The sequence below is a fragment of the Gavialis gangeticus genome, unplaced genomic scaffold, assembly GCF_001723915.1.
Source record: "Gavialis gangeticus isolate Ggan-Ray unplaced genomic scaffold, GavGan_comp1, whole genome shotgun sequence".
Classification (NCBI taxonomy): Eukaryota; Metazoa; Chordata; order Crocodylia; family Gavialidae; genus Gavialis; species Gavialis gangeticus.
In genome coordinates, this window is record NW_017729034.1 from 27,968,807 (window position 1) to 27,970,883 (window position 2,077).

At 45.5% G+C, this 2,077-nt stretch overlaps 1 protein-coding gene across 1 annotated transcript in view; it reads right to left on the reverse strand.

The window, feature by feature from the left end:
* The window catches only part of DNAH8 (dynein axonemal heavy chain 8), a 397,167-nt gene that overhangs the window by 257,053 nt on the left and 138,037 nt on the right, over positions 1-2,077 (reverse strand). The window contains exon 35 of the mRNA XM_019526702.1: positions 1,506-1,746. Within this exon, the coding sequence (XP_019382247.1) occupies positions 1,506-1,746 (241 nt within the window). The remainder of the gene's footprint in view (positions 1-1,505; positions 1,747-2,077) is intronic.

Below are 2,077 nucleotides of genomic sequence, written 5' to 3' on the forward strand. Positions count from 1 at the left end.
GTCAGACCTGAACCAGGGGGGATGGGGGTGAGGTGGGGTTGGACCCAAACTGGAAGGGTGGGGGGCAGTGGGGTCGGACCCAAACCAGGGGGAAGGGGATGGGGCAGGGTCAGACCTGAACCAGGGGGTGCGGTTGGACCTGAACCGGGGAGAGAGGGGGCAGGTTTGGACCCAAAGCAGGGTAGGGGTGAAGTGGGTTCAGACTCAAATTGGGGGGGCTGGGGTCAAACCTAAATGGGGGGAACGGAGTTAGACCTAAACTGGAGGGGAAAGGGGGCAGGGTCAGATGCAAGAAGGGGGGAGGAGATGCGCGGGGCTCCATCCCCCCTCCCCCCATCATTCTTTATGGGCAATTTGCTAGTTATGTGATAATTTTTAGATGCTCACTGAGGCCATGGACACACATTATATTTCTAGTGAGAATTATGCTGCTCTAGCATTGCAAACTGTGATCATACACCTGCACATATATGATCCAGGTGGTCATGAAGTATCTCACAAAGCAAATACAGCACATTCATGAGAAAGTACGCACTCTTCCTACAGAAAGGAAAATGCAGGCTTATTGCAGCTACTTGACTTGAGTCACTAGAACACCCAGAATCCTCTGGATGAACTCCAGATTGGCGCAAATAGCTGATTTTCAGTTTTGCACTCAGACCTGGAGACTTCGCTAAACAAACAAACAGCAGATAGGGAAAAAGTCAGGTCAAGAAGGATAAAAACCAAAAACCAACCTTGGGAAATTAAGAACAACAGGTTTGTGGTGTCTAAGGAGCAGACTGTAATTGTAAATATTGCTGAGAAAGAGAGAACTGCTTAAAAAATAAAATAGGGTAGCAACTGCCTAGCAATGATGATGTCACAGCAAGTCATAAAAAAACCAGTAAAGGACAATGAAGTTGTCTCTCTGCTGGACTGTATCCCAAGAAACATTGGGTGATCAATGCAGACACAGGAACCTAGGAGCCTCATCTCAGTATGGCCAGCTGATTGAGACCTCTCATTAAATCCACCCAGGATTGATGCAGCGTGGTGAGATTCACTTTGCATTGCTGCTTAGTTCTCTGAGTGTGTGTGTGTGTGCATGTGCATGTGTAGCCAATAAAGCCTTGCTTGATCTTTAATCAGACAGGTGTGCCATGGTGCAATCCGTATAACCTACGTTCCTGGCCCACTCCCACATCTGAGGGGTAATAAATTTTACTCCAACACTTTCAACCAGCAACTTCTTGCCAACACCACCAGGAATGCTTGTGCAATTATATGTGGTGAAAGAGGGCATTGCTTGGCTTTTTTGCATTCTATTGGGCTGTATTTCTTGTACTCACCACAGCTCCATGCATCTTGTTTGTGACTCATACTGAACTCAACTGCTCCAGCAACTGAGACAAGTTCACAGCCTGGCACAACCCCTGCTGCTTGACACAGAGGCACACATACCAAGCCCTCTCATTTGTCCTGCTGACGATAATAAAGGAACAGAAAGCAATGTGTGCACTTACTTCAATATCTTCTTTATGTTTAAGAAGTGGTGCTTCCATGATATTTCGAAGACAAAAAGAATCAGATTCCACATCAAACGGATGTTCTGTTGTTTCAGCAATGCGATTCCAGTGTCTCTGTTTCATCGCTTTGTTGGTCATCATTTCCAACAAAGGGCATGATTCACTAAAATTATCTATTCTTTTCTTGAGATCTAAGAATGCCTGCCAGTTTTTAAGTCCTTTGGGAAGTTTGCGGCACCTTTAATTGATTTAAAATAATGGATTTAGTAGTAGATTTCCCATACTTTTATTTAATTTTTTTTTGAAAAATATATATCTTTATACCAATTTCATAGTTTCATAGTTTCCAGGGTCGGAAGGGACCTGAGAAGATCATCTAGTCTGACCCCCTGCCATGGCAGGAAAGAGTACTGGGGTCAAACGACCCCAGCAATGTGTTCATCTAACCTCTTCTTAAAAACCCCCAGGGTAGGAGCCTGCACCACCTCCCTTGGAAGTTGGTTCCAGACCCTAGCCGCCCTGACCGTGAAATAGCGCCTTCTGATGTCTAACCTAAATCTACCCTCTGC